The sequence below is a fragment of the Ochlerotatus camptorhynchus genome, unplaced genomic scaffold, assembly GCF_037179485.1.
Source record: "Ochlerotatus camptorhynchus isolate MF236.1 unplaced genomic scaffold, CSIRO-AGI_Acam_v1.1 ptg000503l, whole genome shotgun sequence".
In the NCBI taxonomy this organism is placed as follows: domain Eukaryota; kingdom Metazoa; phylum Arthropoda; class Insecta; order Diptera; family Culicidae; genus Ochlerotatus; species Ochlerotatus camptorhynchus.
Genome location: NW_027040988.1, coordinates 5,653,078 through 5,679,655, shown reverse-complemented (window position 1 = coordinate 5,679,655; position 26,578 = coordinate 5,653,078). Strand labels below are relative to the sequence as shown.

The following is a 26,578-nucleotide window of genomic DNA, read 5'->3' as shown; positions in this document are numbered from 1 at the left end:
CACTGACAGATGTGATTTAGAAACTATTGTAAAGCAAACCGATGAGTTTGTTTCATTTTTCAGCTAAAAATTAGAAAGTTTGATTCCGCATGATTTTGTAAAAACCGAACAATCCAATTTTTTGAAAACTACAAAACAAAACTTGCAAGATGGTGAATTTTTAGCTATTTGTGACTTTTCTGAAAATTACAGCTTCGTTTTGCAGGATGAAGTTCAATCACACCATTGGAACGGGCAACAGGCCACAATCCATCCTTTCGTAATATATTATACTGAAAATATGCAAATTAAACATTTTAGCTTCATTATAATTTCTGAAGAACTAAGACATGATTCTGTCGCTGTCAATTTGTTTATTGATAAAATGATAAACTTTTTACAAATTGATCAAAATAAAAACATAAAAAAAAATTTATTTTATGTCAGATGGTGCTGCTTCACAGTATAAAAACCGAAAAAAACTTTTCTAGCCTTTGTAAATTTAAGTCAAAGTATGGTATTGACGCTGAATGGCATTTCTTCGCAACATCGCACGGAAAAGGTCCATGCGATGCTATTGGAGGTACGATAAAACGCATGGCTACCAGAGCAAGTTTAGCCAAAGAACGCGAACACCCGATAAAGACTGCAAGAGAGTTGTTTAATTGGGCAAACAAACGAAAAGAAGAAGAACTTACAAAGTTGTCATTTTGTTATTCTACTACAGAAGAATACGAAAATATGTCTTTGCAGCTAAATAATCAATATAATAATGCAAAAACAATTCAAGGAACTCTAAAATTCCACTCATTTCTTCCTCTATCAGAAAATACAATAAAGGCAAAGCTTTATTCAAACTGTCCTGACAATGATGCCAAAATATTCAATATTGTTAAGAAAGTTGTGTAAACAATAATTTTATAAAAATACAGGAATAAAAATAAACTGATGATATCCAACATATAATGTTATTTTTTATTGCGCACAATCACCATCCCTGAAAAATAAGCTTAATTCGCTCTTTTGAATCTTGCTAATTGAGGAGCTTACATTTGCAGTTCTCAAAAAGGTGTATCTCGAAATCGAGTTGTCTCATCGGTTTGATGTCTGTGGCGATGTTCGGCAATAGAGAGAAAATATGCACAGTATAAACACATCCAGTTTAAATGGATTAAACTGTTAGGCGATATGCAAGAGTTGAATGCACATTTTCAGCACAACGCACCAAAAATCACTTGAAGAAATCATTGTTCCTGATAGTGGGATTTTGTAGCTTGTTTTTCAAAATACTTTTAAGGCAGAGAATTTCACTCGAATCTTTAAGCTGTCAGTGTCATTTTTACTCAAAATTTTCCAATCTTTCCGAAAAAAATACTTGTGAAACTGGAAAAACACGGAGTACATCCGAAAAGGGCCAAAACTTATTAAGTTATCAAAAAAAAACAATATTAAATCAGTAATATCTTCTAAACGGTGCATCTTAGAAAAATGTTACCGAAGTACTTTTTGTTTGCAAATTTGATGTACTTTTATAAAATTAGGGTGACAAACTTTTTTGACTTTTCTTAATAGCATTTTTGAAAATTGTATTTTTTTAAAAAACATTTTTTTTCATCGTAACCTATTTTTCTCCAGAACAACCTACTGTGCACTAGATAGCATTTTCAGTCAGCTATAACATAAGGATAATAAAAAAATTATTGACATGTCACTTTAAAGAGAAAATTTATATTTAAGTTCAAAACACAAAAACCAAACTTTTTTTTTTTACCGTGCATATTTTCTCCATATAACACCAACAATTGTCTAAAACTTCGCCCAATACACCAAACCAATCGAACAAACCGTTTCCGAGATACAATTTTTTGAAGATATCATGTGCATTTTTCATAGGCCCTTCTCATAAGTAAGGCTAGATTCAAAATGGCGAACCAAGTATGCAAAACGGAGTTTTTCTTCTCAAAAAACTTGTATGCAAGATTTCATGCAAATCAAAAAAGATGAAAATTACTCGTTGCTTTAATGATATGGAACCGCTCAATTGTTTCAGTTTCATAATTAAGTTTGTAGTAGGGCTAAATCAGTTTGAATTCTCATCCAGAATTCCTTTAGAATGAGTTGCTTCAGAATACGCTGGACTTCTGCTAATAATCTTTAAAAAAAATGTCTCTTCTGAACTATCTTGGGATTCACCCATAGTTTTCCCTTTCCCTTTTCAGGAAAACAAAATGTTTCTCAAAATTACCTGAAACTTATTTTCACATTTCTTTAGGATTGTCTTCTGAATTCCTTTAGAATTATTCCTAGAGAATCTCTAGCAGAGAGAAAGAATTTTAGTGGACTGAAGTTCTCCCCAAAATTCATTTGGCGTTCTGATCAAAGTTATCTAAACATTTTTTATTTGAGAATTTTTGAAGACAGAAATTTCTAGAAGTTTAGTAATGTGATAAACTGGCCTAGCCTTAACATCTTGACAATTGTCTCTTGTGATTTTAAAAACATTCTTTGTCCGGGATCTCAAAATTCCTATACGGAATAGGATTTCAGAAGAGTTCTATTTTTTCTAGTTATAATAATTTCAGAGTTTATTCTATCAGTGTATAATATTCTGATTTTTATTTTTTTTTTCAATCGGGGTGTTTTCTACCTTTAAAAAATGCGATAACTTTTTCCCCAGTGACATTTATTGCTGAAATCAACCATGCTTTATCAAACTTTGCTGTTTATATAAAACCGGAAAAAATATTATGGGCACACTGGAAAAATCGATTCCATTTTAATAGCTTCATGTTGTCAGGTTTTAGCGATCGTTAGTCGTAATGGTTTGTTGTGATGAAAGCAGCTCGGTGGCTTAGCAGCGACCGATTTTGCTTACTGAGCATAATATTGTGGATTCAATCCCATTTTTTGGATCATTACTATATTTTTCAGTGCGCAAACTTGATTTTCTATTGATCAATTTAATTATTTTATCGTTCATTGCTTAACGTTCTATGGATCATTCGCAATATGTTTATGTTCGTACAATTTCAATGCTCATTCTTTAGAAATTTAGCGGTACATTTTTACAATTGTGTTGCTAAATTTTACATAAAATATGGATCACAGTGAAATTTTTTATGGATCATTCTCACTTTTTTAGGGATTTTCACTGGATCATTTTGGGTGTATTTTAAGGAGCGTTTATCAATTTTGTATGGATCATTTATTAATTTATTTATGCAAAAGTATGTTTAAGTATAAAGAAAACATTCTTTTGGATAAAGACAAACAGCGAAGATTTATAGGCTGTTTGAAAATGTAGGACCATTGTCCATTGGCGTAGCTATGAGGGGATATGGGAGGCTTAGACCTTCCCTAGAATATGTATAGCCCCCCTCCCCTAGAAAATATGACATTTAGTTTTAACACCAACTTATAAATATTTTTTAAATCAGTGAAAGTAACACTACTAATTTTGTTATTTTCTTAATTCAAAACCACTTACGATTTGTAAATGTATGTATTTGACGCATAAGCAATTTGGATTGCTTTACGAGAAGCTTACCTCCACTGAAAAAAGTACTTTTTGACATATCTAAACATATTAAACAATGATAACATAAATCTAAAAAAACTCAGTTTGATCAACAATCAATACGAAACTAACGATTTTAAATTGGCTCACCACTTTAGTAGCCTATTGGTCCCAAGCAAACGATTAACGTACCCTATTCTAGTTGAAATTCTATTACTACACTATGTTTGTTTTGATTCGCTATGAAAGTTTGACAGATAACATCAGGGGTGTGTGGATTCATGCAGAACATGCAGGGGTGAGTGAAATAGCTTGGGACTGCTTGGGACCGTTGTTCTGGTACTGAGTGAGCCAAAAATAATAATGATTTTCTTCGGGACCCAGTGGTCTTAGAGTTACCTCTATGGTTTGATTATGAAGCAAATTTACGTGTAAAAAGATGTCTCCATAACATCAGAGTAAAAAAAAAGCGGCACCGGTGGTGTAGTGGTAAACGTGATTACCTCTCACCCCAGCAGGCCTGGGTTCAATCCCAGTCGGCGCCGCCGGGATGTTCTGAGGCATAACATCTCTGATCACACCTTCCTTCGGAAGGGAAGTAAAGCCGTTGGTCTTCGGTTCATGAGTTGATGGGCCAATATGTAGGGTACAGGTGTGGGAGCTGCCTCCCTGGCGTCGGTAGCATTGGTGCTCAGTACGGAAAACAAGATCGACGATGATAATGAGTATGAGCATGATTGACCGCCCGCGGATGCTACTCCGTTATTGCCAGATCAGCTGGAATTACCCAAAGAACCAAGAGATGGTGTTTGGGACTAGCAATCATCCTCAATGTATAAAAACTGGTGATCTAAAATTAGGCAATCCAGCGCCGGCCGCGTCCGAATGTAGGGTAGGAATGTGTTGACGTGATACTCGCTTTGTTAGAAGCCAAGAAATTCTCTGCACTTCCACGAGAAATCACTGGGATGTTGATAAAAATAAAGTTGGGTATGCACCAAGGTACGTTTTGGCAAACTGTAGGTAGAATTACAGTGATGAGTGCAGTGTAAAAAAGATAAAAAAGTGGCTAAAGAATTTTGAATGTGGAGGGCAGGATATCAAATATACCGTGGACCCCCGGTAATCTGACCGTTCTTAATCTGAACACTTTTTAGTTTGAACCCCGCTAATCTGCACGGCGTGCAAATTAAAAATTGCTCAAACGTCATTCAGCACATGGGATGGAACCGAGGATGGAACGCAAAATTAAAACAAAACAGCAAACAATGACAGCGGAAGCGGAACGGCAACGGCAGCGGAAAAGCCCAATCTGAGTAAGCCAACTTGTCGGATTGAAAACTTGTTGGAACCAAATCGACTTCGGTTAGGCATCTTGATGTCATTTGTGACAACTGTCAAACTTTCCGTTTCCGTTCCGCTTCTGTTCACATTGCGTTTGGGCCTTCAGTTTTTTCCTAATTGACGGAGTACGGTTTTCAAACCACTGAATGGAAGAAAGCTCATTGATGCAGGCTTTTACGATACATTCATGGACTTCAGAATCGTGGGAAGTTTTGAGATTTCAATCCCGTCAAAAGCTTGTCGGAGATGGTTGGTTTTTCCTTACGCCATCTTTCGTCGATAATCCTGCGTAGACGCGAAGATTTGGTCGCAAGCGCTACGCTTCTGCTGGAACACCATCTGCTGTTGTGGAAATGGCGGGAGCTGCTGTTCCAGTCTGCTAAGTAAAATTCTCGCGTATAATGCGTATATGCCACCGACCAAAGTATGATGCATCGGTAATCACTGGGCGATTGAGCGTTGTGGATTTTGGGGAATGGGATTTGAAGAGTACTCATCCACTCTTTAGGAACATTATTGGTTCTGAATATGGTTTTGATTAAATCCACTAGGATCGACATCCTAGCACGGATCCGAGTGCTTCACCTACAATCCCGTCCAGGCTTGGAGCTGAGTTATTCCGCATACTCGTGAGGATTGTTATAATCTCCATTCTGGTAGGTTCGAGTCCTGGGGAGCGATTGTCTGTTTTCTCAATTAACTCATATCCTGTTCTGTTGATTGTTCTCGGATTTTCAGCTCCCTTTCTCTAACGTGAATGAATTTTCGTTGTTTGCTGTTCAGTTTCCGTCGATGTGCCTTCAGAAATCGGAAGGTTGTTGTCATCTTGTTTAGTCCATTATCGTGGGTTGTTTCATTAGATACACCATTAGCTGCTTGAACGTCAAGCAGTACAGTTCGGTCTTTGCTCGCTCTGTCGAGTTGTTCGATAAACCTATAGTTTGTTACAAACGTTCGCAGATATACTGCACGTCGCGTCGTCAGTAGTGTCGGTCGCATCGCGTGATGGGAGGACAGTGCTCCCGGAGCAGACTTCGTGACCAAGCGGAGAAGAAGAACAGTGGTGAGGGGAGCCCGGCACCTACCTCAAATAGGTACGCTACTGTTCCCACCGATGTTGGGAATACCAACCCAGTCCCGGTGAAGCGGACGAAAAAGAGGAAGAAGAATCAAAGACAGTCCGATGGTACGAGCGGACGCGACGATTTTACCGCGACGAACGCCAGCGACATCGGTGATTTCGGCGACGCCGTCGAAACCGAGAATTCTGCCGGTCCGAGTGCGGTGAAAATTAAGGTTCCTCCACTGGTTGTGAAGCAAGTACCACTCAACACGCTGATTGGCGATCTCTCATCGCTGGGCGTTGCAGCTGAGTTTAAGCTCGGCAGGATCGGCACCAAAAGCGGAGTACGAAGTGACCGTGAAATATCTGAAGGATTCCAAGGTGGAATTCTTCACGCACGACATCCCCGGTGAGAAGCCTTTCAAGGTAGTCATCAGGGGTCTACCAAACTTCGACCCCAAGATGGTCGAAGCTGAAATCAACCGGTACAAGCTAGCCCCAATCGCTGTCTTCCGAATGACAAGGAGAGACGAAAACGTGAAGGCGTACCCGGATTGTCTCTTCCAGGTGCACTTCCAGAAAGGGACGGTGACTCTCAATGCGCTGCAAGTCATCCGATCGATCTACTCCATCATCGTACGGTGGGAGCCATACCGTGGTGGCCATCGTGACGTAACGCAGTGCCAGCGGTGCCTCAATTTTGGACACGGTACCCGCAACTGCAACATCAAGCCACGCTGCAGCAACTGCGCTCAAGAACACGTCACTTCCAACTGCTCTGCGGATGGATAAAATGCGCCAACTGTGGTGGTGCTCATCACGGTTTCGACAGACAGTGCTCCAAACGCGAAGACTTCAAACGCATCCGAAAACAGGTGGCAACTAACAACCAACCAGGACGCAAGAAGGACAAAGTCCCGGCATTTCGGACGGAGGATTTCCCATCTCTTCATGCTCCTCAGCAAAGGCAAGCCAATTCGCGGGTGCATCCCACTCAAGCAACTTCCGGTGATTCTGCTGGCCAAAGCTCTCCATCCCCCCTGGATTCTGGAGACAACCAACAGCGCAAAACAACAACCCCGATCTGTTCTCAGCGGATGAACTGATGGAGATTTTCGTCAACATGTCCGGTGCTCTTCATAAGTGCCGCAATAAGCCCGAACAGATCCAAGTGGATCCATCGTCCAGTATGGCGTCTGAACCGCTAACTATCGTCACCTGGAATGCTTGCTCTGTAAGAGCAAAAAAGATTGAGCTTGCCGACTTCCTCCGCAAGCACAGCATCGACGTGGGCCTTCTAACCGAGACCCATCTAAAGTCCGGCGACAGCTTTTGGTTGCCTGACCACAACATTATCCGGCTTGATCGCAGCAGCTCCAGGGGGGGTGGTGTTGCGGTCGTCGTCAAGAAAGGGATAAAATACCGCACACTCTGTCCCATATCCGCACCTCTATCATCGAGGCCCTTGGTGTGGAGGTGGAGTCGTCGACTGGATACGTTCAGTTCATCGCCGTCTACTGCCCTCGACAGTGTGCCGCCAGCAGTGGACTAGCGGCTAAATTCAAGAAGGACCTGTCCACCATCACCCGTACCGGTTCCCACTTCGTAGTTGGAGGAGATCTGAATGCTCGCCATGAGGCCTGACGAAACTAGCGGCAGAACCAGAACGGTCGTCTGCTGTTCGACCACTTACAGCATGGGCTGTACTCCATTTGGTTTTCGGATGAACCAACATTTATCTCACCGGCGGGCAACCCATCGACGCTAGACCTGTTCCTGACAAATATCGGCTTGTCCAAACCGGTAGCCTTGAACGAACTCAGCTCCGACCACCAACCGGAGGTGGCTGAACTGGGCTGCAACGTGGCTCCTGATTCAAGCCTGCGCAAGGACTACCATCGCGTAAACTGGGCCCAGTTTGGACGCGTGGTAGACAGGTACATCATCGACAACCCGCCGCTTTATACCGTGGAGGACATCGACCGAGCGTTAGAAGGACTCCACCAAGCCATAACCTTGGCTGACGAGGCGTGCGTCCGACGAGTTCCTGTGAGGGGTAAGTTTATTGCCATTGATTCCCACACCCAACTTTTGATTCGCCTGAGAAATGTTCGTAGGCGCCAGTTTCAGAGGACTGGAGATCTCGGGAAAAAAACGTGAAATCTCGGGCAAATTACGTGAAATGGCCGATCTGAACAGGCAGATTGCTTCCAGAATGGACTCACTCCGAAATGAAAGTTTCGGGCGTGTTGTCCAGAATCTGGACGACCGCTCCAGACCATTCTGGAAGGTAGCCAAGGTCCTGAAAACTCATCCCAAACCCATTGCACCTCTCAGAGTCGAAAATGATGACGATCGGCTTTTAATCACCCCACAGGAGAAAGCAAATGCGATCGGCAAGCATGTCGCTTCATCGCATTTGCTTGGCTCGACTATCCAAAGTCCGCTCGATGATCAGGTTGCGCAATGCGTTCAAAACCTAGATGCCTCCCCTTATGTCGTGCCTCCGGCGGATATGATTACAGTACAACAGATTTGCTCAGCACTGAAATGCACCAAGAACATGAAGGCTCCCGGGTTTGACGGTATATTCAACTTGATCTTGAAGAGACTCAGCATGAAAGTGCAGTCTCTTCTAACCGCTATCTTCAACAGATGCTTGGAACTGCACTACTTTCCAAGCATCTGGAAAGTAGCAAAAATCATACCAATCCGCAAGCCCGGTAAGGATCCAACATTGCCTTCAAGCTACAGACCAATCAACCTCTTTTCAGCGCTGAGCAAATTGTTCGAGAAACTCATTCTCAATCGTTTGCACAAGTTTGTCGAGGAAAACAACATTCTCCTTCCGGAACAGTTTGGATTCAGAAATGGGCACTCCACCAATCATCAGCTAGTACGGGTGATGAATAACATCCGAAGTAACAAAGCTGTATCCAAGTCCACAGCCATGGCCTTGTTAGACGTTGAAAAGGCGTTTGACAATGTTTGGCATGACGGACTTGTGTACAAGCTTTGTAACTTCAACTTTCCTTTACATCTGGTTAAAATCACCCGTAACTACCTCCAGCAAAGGTCGTTTAAGGTATCGTTGAATGGTTGTCTTTCCGACACGTTTTCCATCCCAGCAGGAGTCCCGCAAGGCAGTCTGCTGGGCCCATTGCTTTACAGCATTTACACTTTCGACATTCCTCCCCTTGGAGAAGGTTGCGTGTTTTTCCTGTTCGCAGATGATACCGCAATAGCCGTCAAAGGAAGGATGCCTCGCGAAATAACGAACAAACTTCAACGATGCCTTAGCGCCTTTGCTGATTATGCCACCACGTGGAAAATCAAAATCAATGCCACCAAAACACAAGCGATCATGTTCCTCCATCGGCAATCGCCCAAACCGAAACCGGCTCCATCTTGTACTGTAATCATGGATGGCACAAGGGTTGAGTGGTCTGCCGAAGTAACCTATCTCGGGATGTTGATCGATGAAAAGCTCCTCTTCCGTTCGCATGTAGAGAAAACTGTAGTCAAGTGTTCTACCTTGGTTAGGTGTCTGTATCCGCTGATTTGCCGCAGATCCCGCCTCTCAAGGGTGAACAAACTGGCCGTCTACAAACAAATCATAGCTCCCGCGATCCTCTACGCAGCTCCGGTGTGGGAATCATGTGCACAGACTCACAGGAACAAAATCCAAATCGCTCAGAATAGAGTGCTGGGGACGGTTCTTGATCGTCCTTTCGACACTAGAATAACAAATTTACATGAAAGGCAGGCATTGCCAAAATAGATTCCAAAATTAACGAAATTAAGACTAAATTTGCACAAAAATGTAATTTATCAGAACATGCTTTGATAAGCAATTTGTATATAGTAGATTAGGTGTATATAGTAGTTGTAGGTTAGTTATAGTTGTAAATAGTAGTTATAAGTAGTCTCCTTTTTCAAATTTAAAACAAACCAATCCCACCAAGGTGGTCATACTTAAAACAGGCCTGATAGGACTAGGAACTGTATGTAATTAATAATAATTGAAATATCAAAAGAACTAAAGTTGAAAAGACGCATCTGTGTCACTTGATAAGTTATACATGTAAACCACACAAATTCAAGAAATATAGATCATTTAAAGTCAAAAAAAAGTCGTGGGTTGTTTCAACCAAAAATTACTGAACTTTTTCGTTGAAATGTTGCTCGAATGCCTACCGCTTCTCCTTTCGTGCTTTTTTGCATTCTCTCCTTAGAGTACTGTTGGATCTATCCATCAGGAGTTGTTGAGGGATCTCAACGTAGTTTTTCGATGCTTTGGCTCTTCTTGGGGTCATTAGTGACGGCGGTTTTTGCAACGTTGACATGGCGGCCTCTTTGTGATGGCGTCCGATAATGCTTTCCATTTCTCATTGGTGCTCATCCGATTTGATAGGATGTTGCTTAGGTTGACATTCAGACCTCGTTAATACTTTTCTCTGGTTCCCTTATCGTTTTTGAGCGCATCCACATCGAACTTTGGACGCTTCGCTTCAGCGCGAGTAGACGTTGAACTGACGGGAGTTGAAGATAAATTATTCGGATTTTTGGCTTTTGGAATTCCTATGATCACCTTGTGGTCACTCAGCTTGCCTGGATGAAAAAATGCCTTAACCTCTGGATGTTTGTAGCATTTCATAATGCTCATTAACACGTGATCGATTTGCAACTCGCTTTTTTTTCTGTTAAACCACATGAATCGTACTGAGGATGATTTGAAATACTTTAGACTGTTCAACCATAGAGGTAACTCTAAGACCAGAAGGTCCCGAAGAAACGAGCTCAACTTTTTGGCTCAGCTCTGGTACTATCTTCGGTCCCAAGCTAATCGATTCACCCCTCGAAACATAGGAAAATCATAGGAAAAACACCTCATTTTATCTGTCAAACTTTCATAGTGAATCAAAACAAACATAGTGTAGTACTGGAATTTATACTAGAATGGACTACGTTAGTCGATTTGCTTGATACCAATAGGCTAGTAAAGTAGTGAGCCAATTTAAAATCGTTAGTTTCGTATTGATTGTTGGTTCAACTGTGCAGGAGATTCTTCAATTCCAAACCGTTTGTGTTGCATTCTTGGTGTAGTAGGTTCGGACCAATGTAAATTCTATGGTCATAACGGCTCTGTATCGTATGCGTGATAATGTTTGCACCATTAAGCAATGCAAAAATAAAAAAAAAATCAAAATTTTCGAGTTTTTTTTATTTATCCAAAGGGGGGATGTTTCTCAGAGTCTTCAACTATGTTAATCATCGATCGAGTTTCGACTTGCTGCAATTACGGCCTCCACATGCTTCCGGAATGCACGGCAGGTTTTAATAATGTAGTCTGGAACCATTTGATCCACGGAAGAACATACTTACTTAAAATCCCGATGTAGACCTCCGTGTTGACTTTGTCGCCTTCTGGAATGAACACCGGGTCCATTTTTTGCCATAGGAAGCCACCGATCCAAACACCATAACGCTAGCAGAATGCTTGGTCAGATACACGTTCTTGTGCTCGTCGGCCACGTCTTTTACCGGAAGAGAACTAATATACCGGTCGCTTCTGGAATTTGATACGGGATCGACGGTAACCATGCTCTCGTGGGTGAACAGGATTACCGGATTTTTTCGCTTAAGGAAGTTTAAGATTTTCTTGCATCATTCGACTCGTAGCTCCCGGATGCGGTTGGTAATCATGTGAGTTTTTTCCGTGCCCTCGATTTCGCCCCGCAATATTCCTTTACGAGTCACTGATCCCGTGTTCCTTTGCCATTTTCCTTATTGAACGCACTAGATTCACCTGAATCTTCCTTTTGATAGTAGCGATAACCCTTGGAACCCGAGCTGACCTCGGACGACCTATGGTCACCTTCGCGGATAGTTATCCTTTCTTTCCTCGGTCTAAAACCTTTTTGACGGTCCACCGGGACACTCCCACGGCGATTGAAATGTCTTTTTGCGACATTTGCGCGTGGGACAAATCACGAATACGCTGCCACTTCGTCATGGTGCAACTGTCAAACTAAGTAAATTTTTTTTTATACACAGCCTACTACTGTATGAGCTATAGGTTACTTGCATGCAAAGAAAATCAAGGCATTGTATGCAGAGGTGAAACGGGAACCATATTTTTACGATGGTGCAAACATTATCACGCATACGGTACACCTAGATGAACATTAAAGTCTCCGATAATCGCCTAGAAATTTGATATGTAAGAGGGTAAGTCATGTTACGACGAGGTTCTATTTAGGCTATGTATGAAAAGTTACACGTGTTAATATTATTATTGGAAGAATATTATAATAGATATAGAAACATGAGTAACGAATTATCCAGCGCACGATACTAGATCATTAATTCACACCACATCGAAATCCACACACTGCACAGCATTGGAATGGTTGACCAAACACTCGACAGTGAACAACTACCACCCATGCACATTAGGTTAGCGCGCGTGCCAGATCTGATCGGCGAAACCAATGGGTATAAAACGACGAACATGACGCACGCCGCACCACGCAAGGTAGGAGAGACACTATTTTCCATTACCAGACATGTGCATATTTTGACAGTAAAAGCTAGCAACCAGTCAGTAACTCGCAGTCACAATAAAACTTATTTCACCTGATTTTGCATTATACATTTTCGCAACACGCATTTGCCATTTGGCGATCGGATAATGAAGGCATGCGAAGAAAATTGTAACGAATTGGATACCACATATGTACTGTAATTATGCGCTGGCTTGCGGTGGGTAGTCATCTGAATCGTCCGTAGAAAGTCATCAATGGGCAGGATTTGGACATATGGTTGTCAATCTATATCTAGAAAGAAATAACATTTGCAAGGTTGAAATTATGAGAAAATTATAATCAGTCAACCCGACCACATCAGCTGACTTCGAGCATTAGCCATCAATCGATTATCCACATTTGCTACGACTAATGCAAATGCAAATCCCAGAAGTCTGAACATTATTTCATGTCTTGGAATTTCTAAAGTTTTACCAAGTGTTTTCTAATTATTTTCTAATCTCAGATGGTAAATTCAGTTAGGGCCAGAATCTTTAAGATTTGGAGTTGAAATTTCAAAAACTAAATGAAAATATTTCAGGTTAGTTCAATGACCAGAGCACCATCTACAATAACACCATCTGCATCCCATCAGTGTCTTATTGAAATCGTGCAGCATCAACGTACCGCTAACCTTTCTTCCGTTGGCAAATGGGAAACAGCAAAACAAAAAAGTGACGAGGGAGAGAGAGAGAGAGAGAGAGGCTTTCGGGTATGTTTTCGAATGCAAGAAACGTGCATGAAAATGCGGTAGCATGTAGGGTAGGTAGCCCGACGAGAAACAAAAACGAATCGAATCGGATCGGAAGCGAAGCAAAACATTTTGGACAACTGTGACTGACTGGATTGTGTCCATCCGTGTTTGTTTGTTGAGCGTCGGTCGGTCGGCTGGTCGATCGTCGCGTAACAGTTATACTGAAATTAAGCCAATGCATGCATGCAAACACCGCCGAACGAACGTACGATCACACTTACGCAGACGGATAATGTACCGAACCTAGAGTGCTCCATGGTGCGTTCGAAAATTGCAAATAGGTGGTTTCCGTCTTTGTTACATAGTTTTTATTTTACTAACCTAAATCCACTTATCGGTAGCGCACTTAAAACAACTTACTTACATCTTCGTACTGTACATTGTTGACGATTCGGCCTTTCAGAGGACCGGACGCAATTTCGATCGTTACGCAGTAACTGTCGGTGTCGATTTCTTTAAGAGTGGCGATATTTCCTCGATAGCCACCGTTCAGCACCAGTACCTGTTTCGAGATCGCTGGTATTACCGTCTCCAGATGGGCCTGGGAGAAGGAAGCAGTTATTAGTCAAAAACTTAAATTTTTAAACGTTATTTCAAAACGATGGATAATTGAGGAACCTCTAATTACCTGATCTACTTTCAGCTTGTCTCCGGTCTCGAGAAGCTTGATCTTGGCCCTGTACTTGTCTATCACATCTAGAACTACACCCTTTTCTTTGTAGTACTTTTCTCCGAGGGACTTGGAAACCAATTTTACGACGATCCCCTCTGCCAACCAATAATCCTTACGATTGCTCTTTTCTTTCTTTATCTCTTCCTCTCGAATCATCTCCTCCAGGACCGAAGGTTTTTTCGATCCACTCGAGGAACCAGGTTTGTACTTTTTCTCCTTTTTAAATTCATCCGATAGCTCAAGTGGCCGTTTTTCCAATTTGATAGGTTTACTTTCCGCTTTCAAGATGGCTCCAAGCTTCATGTCCAGCTTGATGGTTTCCTCTTCATTTTCGCGCTTCAGTCCAGAGTAGGATGTGCTCGGTTCTTCCTCCTTATGACCTCGTCGAACCTGTTCTTCAATAAACTCCGCCAAACGCTCTTCGTCGTCCTTATCCATTTTCTGTTTCTTAGCCACCTTCTCCTGCATAGCCAGCGTTTCCGGATCCCGATCAATGTACGTGATGAACCAACCCTTCTCCGTTTCGTCCGCCACGCAGTGTCCATTGCGTCCAAGAAATTTCACAAACTCCGACAACGAATGCCACTTGGTAGAGTTCATATGCAAATGATGCCTATCGGAAATGTACTCCTGATAGACCTTGTTGGCCGCTACTCGTCTGGTGCCAAACTGCCTACGGAGGATTTGCAAATACCCGGTCATAAATTCCGATGAGAAGCTATCGATGAACCGGCCAGCATTACCGGCGAACAGTAAAATCTGCCGCTGGTGGGACTCGCTCATCGTGTGGCACTTAAATCCGTTCTCATCGCGACACTGTTTCTCACACATTTGGCAGTACCAGCGCAGCTTCTGGAGACCCTTGGCCTTCATCTTGTTGGCCAGGTACTTTGGAGTACCAGCTTCCGCTTTACCCTTACCCATTTTCGGTTGGATTTCAACGGTGGCAGTTCAGTTCGACGATTTGGTACAGATAGAACTATAAAATCACTCTTAAATTGCACAAAATTTGAGAAAAATCCAACAGCAATGCAAACTATTCGTATATTTTCTGCGAATTCGGACGTTTGTTTGTCAAAAAAGTAAACACGCAACAAACGAGGGATGATCACGAGTGCCCAGAGCTGTTGTTGCCAGATTCAGGGTGTATTAGATCGCTTTAAGTTCGTGATTCACGGTTGTTGAAAACAACCCGAAATCCTCCATCAAAATTTAAACATTTTTAGGCTGTGTCGCAATTGGCGAGTTAAATTGTTACATTTAACTACATAGTGGTTTAAAGTGACGGATGGAAAGTTACCAAATAAACCTGCTATCAGAGCGTGGTTATTTCTGACAGACTAGAAGATACATCCCGATAACCTTGGCTGAGTTCTGTTTGAAAACCGATTGTGCGATAACACCGGGATTTTCGAACATTGAACATAATATGTATATTATTTTTCGAAATATAACTTTTTCCTCTACCAGCTAGCATTGTTAATTTGGAGGGGTGAGCTTTTATTTGCTAGAAATCAACGGCTGGTCATTGTTTACAAAAGCAATTACGGCCCTTTGGAATGTTGACATTGATTTGGTGAACTATCCCACTTAAATTTGACACATCGAAAATAAATTATGAGCATGAGCATGAGCATGATTGACCGCCCACGGTTGCTACTCTGTTATTGCCAGACCATCTGTAATTACAAAGAGAACCAATAGACGATGCTTGGGACTAGCAATCATCCTCAATGTGTAAAAACTGGTGATCTCGAATTAGGCAATACCAGCGCCAGCCGCGCCTGAACGCAGGTCAAGAAAGGAATGGGTAGTAATGTGTTGACATGACACTCGCTTTGATGGAAGCCAAGGAGTCCTCTGCACTTCCACGAGGAATCACAGGGATGTTGGGTAAGAGGGTTGGGTTAGCAGCAGGGTTCGTTTTGGTAAACGATAAGCTGAATTGATGTCCTAACGATCGTATAACGCGAAGGAGCTTGGGATTGAAGCCACGGTCTTCTGCTCAGTAAGCAAAAACGTTTGCCACTAGGCAGACGAGCTCCTTTTTAATCATTGACGAATCTTGAATGTGGATAGGCTTGAGATTAGACTCATGATGTTCTGCTCAGTAAGCAGAAACGGTTGCTCAAAGGCCACCGAGCCTCTCATATCACATTATAGCGTTACTCAAGTTTTTATAACTATTCAAACCCGGCACCGACAACGAAAAGTTTTACAAAATACACGATAAACAAGCGATATTTTAATATTTTTCATATGAAAGGAACTGGGACCGCGTTTTTCTCCTCAGTAAGCAAGCCACTGCAACCGGCGATCTTTGAAATCCTAAAACTAAAAGCTACGAAAGAGTACTTAGGCCTTCATTAAGATCCACTTTCACGCGACGTTCAATGTTTCGATTTTCTCTTTACGCATGACAATCATAACAAGTTTTGACCGACGTGACGATTGTTAAGACCTGGTTTAACAAGCTATTCAAATTAAATTACGTTCTCGAATTTCACTTGGAATGTAATGAACAACAGAAATACGCGATAATGCATATTTTCAGCGGTTGATGTTTAATTTTAAATATACTAACGGTACTGCCTACGACTACGACGGCGATTACGACAACGACAACAGAGAATTTATAACTTACCATTTGTCTAGGATAAACACCTTTGCCCGGCACCTCCACAGGTTCTTCATGTCCGCTATCTGTCACTGTTTGCAAAATATCTAATAGCAATTACCTTTGTTGTGATACTTCCTGTATTGCCACGGTGATCTGGGAGGAGGTTCGCATCAAGTGCTTTCCCCAGGAACCGTTCACGGTCACCAGCTACCGCCCGCCCAGTCTTGGGCATATCCAGCGAGACATCCTTCAGCTAACTCACAATCTCCGACACTCAATGCAAATCGCAGGCACACTTTCCGAAAGTGGTATTGGTTTGCGTGGGCGCACTTTGGTTCGCGTGTAAAGGGCCTTAGAAAGTTTGTTGACAAATGCTTTTGTGTCGTTTTCAAATGATATGCCTGATTAAACATCTAATGATCTTCACTCTGCACAAAACACCCTAATGATGCCAGGCATTGCAAGACATTGTTGATCGAAAATTCAGCCGTACCAACACTGCCGTTATTCGCAAAACAGTCTCATTTAGATAGGAAATCCACAGGATGTGGGACTGTTATGGGAATAGCGGCAGAACAGTGTATAAGATATTTCCACGAAACTACCACACGTGGTTGATGGATTTCGAAGACGAATCGATTACAAAATAATTTTTCAAACATTGCCTAGTTACATGTTTACTGTTAAATCCTCCAGGTGCTGCTTAAGGTGAGTATTCAGTTGTTTGTTACTGGAAAAGCTCAAGTCGCATTGATCACACGGGAATTCCTTTTCATTAGGATCTTGATCCGGTATAGAGTGAGTTCGTGTGTGCTGCCTCAGGTGATTCGTCGTCCGGAAGGCCTTACCACAAATCTTACAATCAAATGGTTTCTCGCCCGTGTGTATTCGCAGATGATCTTTCAGATATTCGCTAAAAAATACAAACAGGTCAATATTTATCGGCATAACGGGAAGCTCCCTGAAAATATAACTTTAGATTTGTCTAAAAATAATGGAAATGGTGAGTTGTTAATTTTTCCTCTATTTAGCGGACACTACCCCGACTGTCACTACTTTTTCCATTTTTTTTTTAGAAAAACTAAAACTGGCCCGTTTTTTGGGCCGTAAGCTTGCCGTTAAAGAACGTTGTGGGCGACTTACCCAACTAGAAATGATTTTCCACAATACGAACACACAAACTTCTTGATGCCCAGGTGTTTTTGCTTGTGCTTGTAGAGGTATTTGTTCGATTTAAAAACCTGATCGCACTGGTCACAATTGAACTTAACCTCGGAATTGTGCAGCTTTCGATGGGCTGAGAGGACATCCCTAGTGCTGAATATTTTGCCGCAAATATCGCACGGATAGCGAATCATCATGTGTTCCCGCTCTTGATGCTGCCGTAGGTTCTCTTTACGGCAGTATGTCTTGTCGCAGTTATCGCACTTGAAGGGCCGCCCCGTGGGATCATTATGAATCATTATGTGCTCCTTAAGGCCACGCTTCAATACTATGCCACAAATTGGACATTGGCGAAGGTATACATAACGCTTTTTCTTGCCACCGGTTATCTCTTTGCGGACAACTTTCGCCCTATGCATTTCCAATGCGGCTGAAATAACGGTACTTTCATGTTCCCGCTGTGGAATCGATTCCACTTTAATTTTCACACAGGTGGAGACAACCTTTTCTTGATCTGTCGTGATGCCAGCAGCATCCTGTACTTGTTCTTGGAGATTGTCTATCAGCGCTCCATCACGAACGTAGATTTCTTCGATCTTCACATCCTCTATTATCATGCCAGGATCGACGCAAACTTCTTCCGCTTCCTCCAGCACATCGATAGGATATTCCTGAAGGCGTTCCAACAATTTGTACGATCCATCGCACTTCAATCGAAACTGGTGCCAATTTCTCAGCACAGTCAAGCAGGATGCACAAATTAGATTTGGCAGGCCATCGTCGGGTTCCACAATAATGTAGGCTGGACGCAACACAGCTTCCACTTCCGAATTCAATTCCGTTTCGTTGATGAAGATTTCCACCAACTCCTCCGATGCCAGACAGCACCGACAAACAGCATTGATATCTTTTACGGAAACTAAACAGTCTTTCAGGGCTGAATTTTCACAACTATCCATTATTTAAAGTGAATTTGAGAATGTTTACGTTCGATTTAATTAAAAAAAAAACAAACAGCTGTTAAGGCTGCTGAGAGCGGTAAAATTACAGGTGAGTGACTATCAAGCATCTCAGTACCCGAAACTGATCTAAAACATTTGACAGCAGTTTGTTTACCGACATCAAATAGCTCGCGAGTGAAGAAGTTGGATGTGTTTAACAAAAAACCATTATTAAATTACAAATATTGTTTGCAATTTTGCATTTTCGTAACCATGAATCGGCCAAATCGTGCCCATTTCGATCAAATTTGTCGGTTATGCTTGAATACTTCGAGTTTGGTCAATATCTTCGAAAAGAATTCCAGAACACAAAAGGAGTCGCTCAGCTTGCTGGTTCGAGAAACCGTTGAGATGCTCGGGCAGCTGGTGAGTACCCGACTAAAACAAAATGAATTTCCTGACAGTGAGATTTCGTGAGTTCACGGTGGCAAAAAAACAAAATCTGTATAATATACAGAAATTAGATTCTAATTTTTACTAGAAGCTTATTGTGCGAAGCAACTAACAGGGTGATCAATGAACCGAGAAACTTAAATGACCGAGAATCTGATTTGAACGTCAACATATATTTGTAATACTTATTTTAATTAAATTCTGTTATATTAAAAATGAATCGTACGATATCTCGAATATTTACCGGTGGTGTAGTGGTAAGCGTGATTACCTCTCACCCCAGAAGACCCTGGGTTCAATCCCAGTCGGCGTCGCCGGGATGTTCTGAGGCATAACATCTCTGATCAGTAAGTAAAGCCGTCGGTCCCCGGTCCATGAGTCATTAGGGTCGATAGGTAGGGTTCAGGTGTGGGAGCTGCCTCCCTTTAATATTGCTTCAAGCTTGGATATCCTCCATTTTGAATATTTGTGTTACTTCAAAATTGTGTTCATGTTTTCTTGGTAATTGTTCATGTCACAGAATCTATACGGCGTATAGCGGATTTTTACGAGTTACACTGTTAAACTTTTCAGAAATTGCTAGCCTCATAATCTTGTACAGTTATCTTAGACGAGGATCTTCAAATTAGTTTGCAATCCAAGTCTCAGAATCTTGAAACAAATTCCTAATCATGGACTTGAATTTTGGTGTACGGGACACGGGATCTTGAACAATTTTCTATACCTGCACTAACTAAATTATTTCTTTGAAACTCATCTCAGGACTCAGGATCAGGGTAACCAGATTTGATGACATGTATGCATTTTGAAGACATGTGTAATTCTGTGAAGAATTTTATTTTCCGGTGTCATCAAAACATTTCATGTTTAGTTAAGACATTTAGAAATAGTAGATTTTGGAGCACGCAAGTGAATGTATCGACTCTATATTGCTGATTGCATCTGAAACTGGACAGCCCCAAAAATGCAAAAAAGTGTGATAAAAGTGCACGTTTCCGTCAAATTGTTGTTGAATGATGTGATCATAGTTCAAAGGAAGAGAAATCTACTATGCAAAATCATTGACAGTCTCGGAGTCTTGAACAAAATCAGCAGTTTTAAATGTGTGTAAATTTCGAAATGGTTTTAAGATCTCAGCCTCTCCCTCCGCTTGGACAATCGTCCATACAAATTTTGGAAACTTTGTTTGAGTCGTAGACATTAGCCAACCCCTTCTAAAGTGTTTACGTAGTTTATGAACAGCCCCCAAGATCTAAAAAAAATAAATCAAATGTTATTCGAAGTCTTAGAATCTTAATATTTTTCTAAGTCAGATTTATCTTGGAGCTCTTCTTCGCATTTCAAGCTTATTGCTTATCGCATATTAGATTATTGCGTGCTCTCAACGTAGTGTTCTAGATGCACTTTCATCACCGACAAACCGACATGATAATTAATTCTGACTTATGCCCGAAAATCGTAAACGGTCGATTTAAGGTTCAATTTACTTTGATACATTTTCGAAAAATTCAAAAGCAGTTTTTTTCAACGCATTATTTCGGATTGCTAAAAGCTCGCGTCATTTTGTTTAGAATAGCAAAAGGAATCGAATAGTGCAAGCATTTTGCAATCTGAACTAATGCGTTGAAAAAAACTGCTCTTCAATTTTTCGAAAAAGCATCAAAGTAAATTGAACCTTAAATGTGCAGTGATCCGTCATCAGTGTCAAAAAACTATAGGATTTTTTGATCTAGATAAAAAAATAATTCATTACTTTTGCATGCGGGTTCATGGCTTAGCTAAATATTTCCCGCGAACACGGAGCCAGATGTCAATAGTGTACTTTGGTTAGAAATTTTAGTGTTTTTGACATGGTCATTCATGTCGGTTTGTCGGTGCTTCCATATTTATTAATTGAGAGCTTTCGATGCCTGTAGCTGTTTTGCATTCGTATAATTGAGTCCTTTCCTTTTTTAATCCTCTTACAAATCTGTGTTGGGACTCCAACTCACTATGGTAATAACCGCATAATTTTCTTTAAATACACACTAGAAATTATCTGCAGAAAATTCTAGAAGCAATTCACCTCGAATTTCTAATAATTCCAGCATAACTACCTTGGAATTCTCGTCAGAATTCTTTTGATTTTTTTGGAATTCACCTCAGAATTTTCTTAGTATTGTCTGTTGCAGTGGTGACTGGATTTTTGGGAATATTTTGAGTCACACTTTGATGGTACGCTGACGAAAAACAACGAACTTTTTGGTTATTTCACATTTGGTTAACACATTTGGAAACAAAAAAGGTGTACCATTTGAATTTAAACACGCCTCAAAATCATTTTCAATCTAATTCATACTTGGAAAACCATATAATTGTTCACAAATAAGTAATTTAGAATTGTTTGCAAAATTGCAAATATTTTGCAAAATTATTTTTACACGTGTTTCGAGTAGAATGCAATGAGAGTGAAAGATCTTGAAATCAAAACTACAACAAAAACCAAAACAGACACTTTGTTGTTGTTTTGATTTCGAACAAAAATCAGTCACTTTGACAACTCTATCTGTCATACGCATGGCCCGCACTTATTTCATCCCCGCACTTTCAAAGTGCGGAGTCCAGTAAGGTGCAAAATGCGCAATATTTATTCCTCCAAAACTTCAATAGAATGATTCCTTAATTTACTTTTGAATTCTTTTCTGAAATTCCTAGAAATATTCTTCTGAATGGAATTCCACTTTGAGTTTCACATAAGAATTACTTTGGAATCTTCACGGAATTCCTTTGAAATACACCTTAAAATTATTGTGATATCATTCTCATAATTCTCCAGAAATTTTAGTCAGAATTCTCTTGGAAACCCTTTAAACATCCTCATTAAAACTCACCTGTAATTCTCTTCACAATTCCTATTTAATATTCCTTGACATTCCCTAAGTTTTCTCCTTAAATAACCGTGGAATCATGCTTCGATCTCCCTTTGCATTTTCCCTCAAAATCCAATTGCAATGCTCTCAGAAAATCTTCTTAGAACAAAAATGAAGCTCTTCTCGTTTCAATTCTACTCAGAACTATTTAAGAATTCTTCTTAGAACTCCCTCGGAAATCTCTTGAGTTGTTACCAGGAATCAGAAGGTCCTCATAAGTTCTTCAGGACTTGTGTTGGTTGCAGAACTCCAGCCTCAATCGAGTACATTCTATGCGTATGCGCTCAGTATCAGAACCTGCGGGAATTCCACGGGCTTGCAAATAGCATACGCGACATGCTGGGTGATGATCCCTCCACACTGGCAGCAGTAATGCACTTTTTAAAGGATGCTGCATTTAAGGTTTAGTCTTCATTAATTCCTTTCGACTGTTGGGACATCACTGCCTGGTGGGGGTCCTCCCAGTTCCCCCGGTGTGAAGCTCTGTCTTATTCAGATTTTAATGGTGTGTCTTTAATATGTTGTGTAAATGTACGATCGAGCCAGGAACCAATTTTCGGTTAAAGTAAACACTGTAAAAACTACTCTGTTGGGGGTCCCCTTTCATGGACGAGATGAACTAGCCTACGGCTAAAAATCTCAAAAATAAAGTTTAAAAAAATCCAGCCTGACCTCTCTTAGGATATTCCTCTGAATTCCGTTGGACTCATCATTAGAATTGTTTTAATTTTCACCTCAAAATTCTTCAGAAATTCTCGAGATAATGCCAAGAAATGCCAGAATCATAATTTTTTTGGGGCGACCCGGCGTAGGGGTTAACATCCATACCTCTCACGCCAAAGTCACGAGTTCAAATCTCACCCCGGACAAGTCACGAAGGACCCAAGGGTGTTAAAGTGTTATCTGATCTTAGGCTGTGCTCAATTTATTGTAATGTTCGAAATCCCTCTGTTGTTGATCGTTCGATTGTCGAGAAGGTGTTTGTCAAAACTGATTTCTGGTCTGTCAGAAGTAAGTATATGGTGCAATCAATGAGGTACACAGAGAGGTGAAGCAGATCGTGAAATATTGTTGTATTAGTGAACCAAAAAATCAACGTAAACGCAAGTAGTGACGTCACTAATTGCTTGTATCGTACAGGGGTTTTACCAACAATCAATACGAAACTAACGATTTTAAATTGGCTCACCACTTTAGTAGCCTATTGGTCCCAAGCAAACGATTAACGTACCCTATCCTAGTTGAAATTCTATTACTACACTATGTTTGTTTTGATTCGCTATGAAAGTTTGACAGATAACATCAGGGGTGTGTGGATTCATGCAGAACATGCAGGGGTGAGTGAAATAGCTTGGGACTGCTTGGGACCGTTGTTCTGGTACTGAGTGAGCCAAAAATAATAATGATTTTCTTCGGGACCCAGTGGTCTTAATCAATACGAAACTAACGATTTAAAATTGGCTCACTACTTGACTAGCCTATTGGTCCCAAGCAAATGATTAACGTACTCCATTCTAGTCGAAATTTTAGTACTACACTATGTTTGTTTTGATTCGCTATGAAAGTTTGACAGATAAAATGAAGGGCTAGTGGATTTTCCTATGTTTTGAGGGGTGAATCGATTAGCTTGGGACCGAAGAGAGTACCAGAGCTGAGCCAAAAAGTTGAGTACGTTTCTTCGGGACCTACTTGTCTTAGAGTTACCTCTATGGTTCTACGGTAATGCTGAACACATAATGATAATATTAATGAGCTTTCACACAATTTGATCTGATTCAATGATATTTCTTAAATTTTGCAGATAGAGCCAGACGATGGGTTTCCAAAAAAGATTTGCCTTCCCTGTAAAGATTTTTTACGGCAATTGTACAAATTCAGAAACCAATGCCAGGAAGCTAGTGACCTTCTGGCGGAAGCATTTTCCGCACCAGAAATGGTACAAAATGTACCATCACCACCCGCAACAGCGGAAGTTCAACAACAAGAACCACCTCTGAATCAACCATCGCCAAAACCTCAAATTCAAATCGTTCCTCCATTAGGAATACTGAAACAAGAATATATCGCCCAACCGCCACCGGCACCACCTAGCACTAATCTCGATCCTGATGAGCCCGATGCTCCAACGCTGACAACGCTGGAGAAATTTGACCCTACACCAGAAGCAGATTCCAGCAGTAGTTGTCAACCGAGCACAAATGTTAAAGTGGAAATAATTCAGTCTCAAGAAAATACAGAATACCTTGATACTGCCGAAAGCTACACTGAAGAGTATGAATATTTGGAAGCTGAAGCAGAAACCATTGAAGAGGAAATCGAAATGCAAGTGGAAATGCAAGAAGAATCCACTGCGGATGCACAGCGGGATTCCGTAATGGAAGAGCATAGCTTTGAAGTTTTTGTAGAAGATGGCACTGAGACTGCAACTGAAGGCGAATCGGACGACATAACTGACACACATTCCGCATCAGCGTCATCGAAGCATACTTCCAACAAAGGGCAAATGTGCAAAATATGCGGAAAATATTCCACATGCCTGAAGTATCACCTGATGTGCCACACAGGCGAACGTCCATTTCCTTGTGATTTCTGCGATAAAACCTTTCGCACCAGCACGAAGCTAAACGTCCACGTAAACGGAGTCCATCTTAAAGTCAGGAAGTACACGTGTGAGATTTGCAATAAGAAATTTTTGGATTCTGGAAATTTGCGGAACCATAAAGTAACACATGGAGGCGAACGGAAGTACATATGTGACTTTGAAGGTTGCGGCAAAACTTTTGCACTGCAAGGAACACTTACAGTTCACAAGAAATCTCATATACAAGACAAGCGATTTACTTGTGATTTTTGCTTGAAAAATTTCCTGTACAAGTATGTTTATAGTGCAACAAAAAAATGTGGGATGTTGTTATGTATGTACTTTTAATTTCTTTCAGGTGGTTGCTGGTAAAACATCTTAGAACGCATACAGGTGAAAAACCTTATGAATGCGATATATGTCATAAGAAGTTTTCAACCAGTACCCACATGCACACCCACAAAAAGACGCATGATCCAGATAGAGAAAACCATGGTAAGAAACGAAAAACTCGGGCTAGCAAATCGGTTCTAGCCCAACAAGATGATTCCGACACATCAGAACTCGTTTCAGAAAATTAAAATTTGCTATTATTAAGATATACGAATTAGAATTGACAATATTTTCCTTGATCAGTTGAGAACTATCCTTATTCATGGTACATGAATTTGTACACTCGACGACCGGTGACCTAACTTTTTGATGGGCTGTAGTAATGGACGATACAAAAGATGGTCACTCTAGGCTTACTTTCGTAAAGGCCAATTGTAACCGTTCGTGAAATTTCGCTGAGGTTTTGATTTAACTCAGTGGTTTAAGCGCCACTCTCTATTAAGAGAGACCACTGGTCGTGTTAAAGCTTTGCCCTACAAATGAGACTTTTCTCTCAGAGGACCTCTTGAACGGTCGTTGGTTACTAACGGCAATGAAAAAAAACTATTAATTTTCTGGAAATACCAAGTCCAAGACGATAGCCGAACGGAACGTATATCCAGCCCGTACAAAAAAAAGCAAAGTGCTGGAAATCCAACGCGAACTCACATTACTTATACAATTCTAAATTTTGACAAAATTCTATAAAATTACCTTTTTTGTACAATTTCACAAATAAACGCACTGAACAGACTACGCGGAACTTAATACGGACTTATGTCCACTGTACAAAAAGAAAGAAAACGTTTAAAAAACCACTGGTTGATAAAAACTCACTCACTACTATTTAGTACCTTTAGAGAAACTTATCGCACAAAATCAATTTGATTTAATATAACTCGAGAACGTAAAGTAATTCGCGCACTTCTGTTATCCAGCCGATTTGAAAGCGAAATGGATGAGTCAGAATAATTTTGCAAGCAGGAATATTCCTAACGACCTTTTCCTATTCAAATAGGTCATCTTTTAAAAACTCCCTCTTTATTCGAGAGTTGCGCCAAACCTTTCGAATGGCGACGGACGCTATAACATGTTATAACTCTGTAGTCTGAACGTACTATAAAACGCTGTCCAGAATGGAGAGTTATAACATGTTATAACGGTTGTCAACTAATTGCAACACAGAAACCACCATCAAGATAGCCCTATAACATGTTATAACTCTGTAGTCTGAACGTACTATCAGACTACAGAGTTATAACATGTTATAGCGCTATCTTGATGGTGGTTTCTGTGTTGCAATTAGTTGACAACCGTTATAACATGTTATAACTCTCCAGTCTGGACAGCGTTTTAGCCGCAATTTTTACCAGTTTTTACATCATTTTCCTACTGTAGATCAAAACGATTACTTTCAAAACGAATCTTCGTCGTGGCATTTTGGGAGAGCCTTCTGAGAGCGCTCTCTCATGAGTGCCCTAGATGACGTCCGGTTGAGCGAATTTTGTTTATATTTATGTTTTGGTGCAGCCTTTGTTCGCATGTCCACGGCACGGTTTTTTTTTTCTATCCCATCATTTTTCTTCTTTCTATCCCATCATTTTACTGTTCAGAAAAGTGC

General features: G+C 40.9%; 2 protein-coding genes across 2 annotated transcripts; one reads left to right on the top strand and one right to left on the bottom strand.

Moving 5' to 3' along the window:
- Positions 1-13,537: 13,537 nt before the first annotated feature.
- kin17 (kin17 DNA and RNA binding protein) lies at positions 13,538-14,952 on the bottom strand. Its single transcript, XM_065235876.1, has 2 exons — positions 13,873-14,952; positions 13,538-13,785 (listed from the first exon to the last, which is right to left on the bottom strand). The coding sequence occupies exons 1-2, from the start codon at positions 14,839-14,841 to the stop codon at positions 13,591-13,593; spliced, it is 1,164 nt and encodes a 387-aa protein (XP_065091948.1). The 5' UTR covers positions 14,842-14,952; the 3' UTR covers positions 13,538-13,590.
- Positions 14,953-18,876: 3,924 nt separating this feature from the next.
- Positions 18,877-25,174, top strand: LOC135712742 (zinc finger protein 184-like). Its single transcript, XM_065235788.1, has 3 exons — positions 18,877-19,068; positions 23,806-24,878; positions 24,944-25,174. Exons 1-3 carry the CDS (start codon positions 18,916-18,918, stop codon positions 25,164-25,166), a joined length of 1,449 nt encoding a protein of 482 aa, XP_065091860.1. The 5' UTR covers positions 18,877-18,915; the 3' UTR covers positions 25,167-25,174.
- The last annotated feature ends 1,404 nt before the right edge of the window (positions 25,175-26,578 follow it).

Excerpts from the sequence above, each read along its gene's own strand:
- kin17 (XM_065235876.1), bottom strand. The coding sequence starts at position 14,841 with ATGGGTAAGGGTAAAGCGGAAGCTGGTACTCCAAAGTACCTGGCCAAC. Across the intron at positions 13,786-13,872 it reads ACAAGCTGAAAGTAGATCAG|GCCCATCTGGAGACGGTAAT; the intron begins GTAATTAGAGGT and ends TCCTTCTCCCAG.
- LOC135712742 (XM_065235788.1), top strand. The coding sequence starts at position 18,916 with ATGAATCGGCCAAATCGTGCCCATTTCGATCAAATTTGTCGGTTATGC. Across the intron at positions 19,069-23,805 it reads TTGAGATGCTCGGGCAGCTG|ATAGAGCCAGACGATGGGTT; the intron begins GTGAGTACCCGA and ends TAAATTTTGCAG. Across the intron at positions 24,879-24,943 it reads TTGAAAAATTTCCTGTACAA|GTGGTTGCTGGTAAAACATC; the intron begins GTATGTTTATAG and ends AATTTCTTTCAG.